Source organism: Penaeus chinensis, chromosome 41 (assembly GCF_019202785.1).
Source record: "Penaeus chinensis breed Huanghai No. 1 chromosome 41, ASM1920278v2, whole genome shotgun sequence".
NCBI lineage: Eukaryota > Metazoa > Arthropoda > Malacostraca > Decapoda > Penaeidae > Penaeus > Penaeus chinensis.
In genome coordinates this window covers 12,085,148-12,086,821 of record NC_061859.1, presented here as the reverse complement: position 1 = coordinate 12,086,821, position 1,674 = coordinate 12,085,148, and the positions used below count along the sequence as shown (strand labels likewise).

The window sequence follows — 1,674 nt, the reverse complement described above, 5'->3', positions numbered from 1 at the left end:
GTCTCCATCGTTGGTAATATACAGTTAGGTATTTGCTTTTATAATTTCTTTATCTCGTTTCGTCCTCATCAACATGTATATTAACATGTATATATTTCCTGTCTTTAGTGTCAGCCTAATGGACCAATTAACACCGTTTCATGTGTTATGGACATCTCACCTGTGCTCAAATTTAGGTCATAAATCTCCCTAATTAATTGTGTTTTGGTAACGCACTAAACGGCGTGTCATGATAGGCAAGCTAGGTCACGCAGGGTCAAGGGGCCGGGCTTGCCGCGCGTTCACATGATTCCCTCTTGCAGGCGAGCGGCTGACCTCGTTCCTGGCCCGTGATTGGCTGAGCCGGGGCACGTGACCTGAGGTCGAGAAGATGGGCGAGCCGGGCCAAGGGTCAGTACACCTGGTGCCGTGTGACACGCAGGACATACCACCGGCCAGCGCAGGCGTCGTCCCAGCCGCCCCCACTGCCTCCGCAATGCAGAAGACCTTCTACGAAACATACCCGGCGCAGCCGCCGGCCTACACCTCCTACTACGAGAACGCCTTCAACAACGGCTACGGCTATGACATGGCCGGCGCCGCCTGCGGACAGTATTACGACGAGTATGTAGACTACCGCGCAGCGTGCGGCCTCGCCTCCAACATGATGCCCCAGCACATGGTGATGCCCCAGGGCCACCACCAGCCGGAGTACGGGGCCTACATGGCCGGGCCGCAGGTGGGCTACTGCGAGCCCTCGGCCGTGGGCTTCAACAAGGAGTACATGGCGTGGGCGAGGGAGGCGCAGCAGCAACAGCAGCCGCGCCCCCAGCCGGGCAAGAAAAGCCCGCCGCCCGTGTCGGTCGCAGCCGCCCAGCCACCGCCCGTGCAGACGCAGGTGCCCACGCTGCCGCAGCCCCCGCAGCAGCAGGCGCAGCACCAGCCCCAACAACAGCAGCAGCCCCCGCCCTTGCAGCACAACACGGGCGTGCAGGGCCAGCCGCCGCAGGTCGTCACGCCCCCGAATCAACTCACGCCCATCTCGCTCCCGTCTGGCACAGGTAAGCCCCTTCCTCCAGTGTTATCCGTGTAGTGTTAAGTTCTGATCGACGTGTTCACTCAGTGTTGTGTTATGTTGGTGCTGTGGTGCTCGCTCTTACGTCTTGTTAGTGCAGTGTTATCTTCGTGAAGTGTCGTGTTAGTGGTGCCTTTGTGCGGTGTTTGTGCGGTGTTAGTCTTCGTTAATCACGTTAATACTAATGTGCATTCTTCCGCAAGGATTCTTTAAGAAAAGAAAGAAAGAGCAGAAGCACATACGTTCACAAAATCACATATATCGTTAAAAAAGAAACAATCGATACAAACGTCCATACAGTTACACAAAATAGAAATCTCGCGGATTTCACTTCTCAAAATATCCACGACCATCGCGAAACCTCATCCGACTCCCGAAAAAAAAAGTCAAAATTTGGTATTCCTTTCAAACGAAGGTCGTCAAACACAAAAATCTTATTCGGTGTCACAACCTCCGTCTCCTTCGCTGGTTCTTGAATTCATTTATTTCTTCCTCGATTTTCTTCGGATTTTTGGCTTCGGAGGACATATTTCTTGCCTCGTTTGACAGATATTTCCGCTCCTTTCACACTCGGGCACTGTCTCTGTGTTTATCTCTCGTTCTCTCTCCGTCTCTCGCTT

At 53.6% G+C, this 1,674-nt stretch overlaps 1 protein-coding gene across 1 annotated transcript in view; it reads left to right on the top strand.

Moving 5' to 3' along the window:
* Positions 1-370: 370 nt before the first annotated feature.
* Positions 371-1,674, top strand: part of LOC125047562 (homeobox protein Hox-A3-like) — a 19,409-nt gene continuing 18,105 nt past the window's right edge. Inside the window, exon 1 of the mRNA XM_047645837.1 lies at positions 371-1,040. Coding sequence (XP_047501793.1) covers positions 371-1,040 — 670 coding nt within the window. The remainder of the gene's footprint in view (positions 1,041-1,674) is intronic.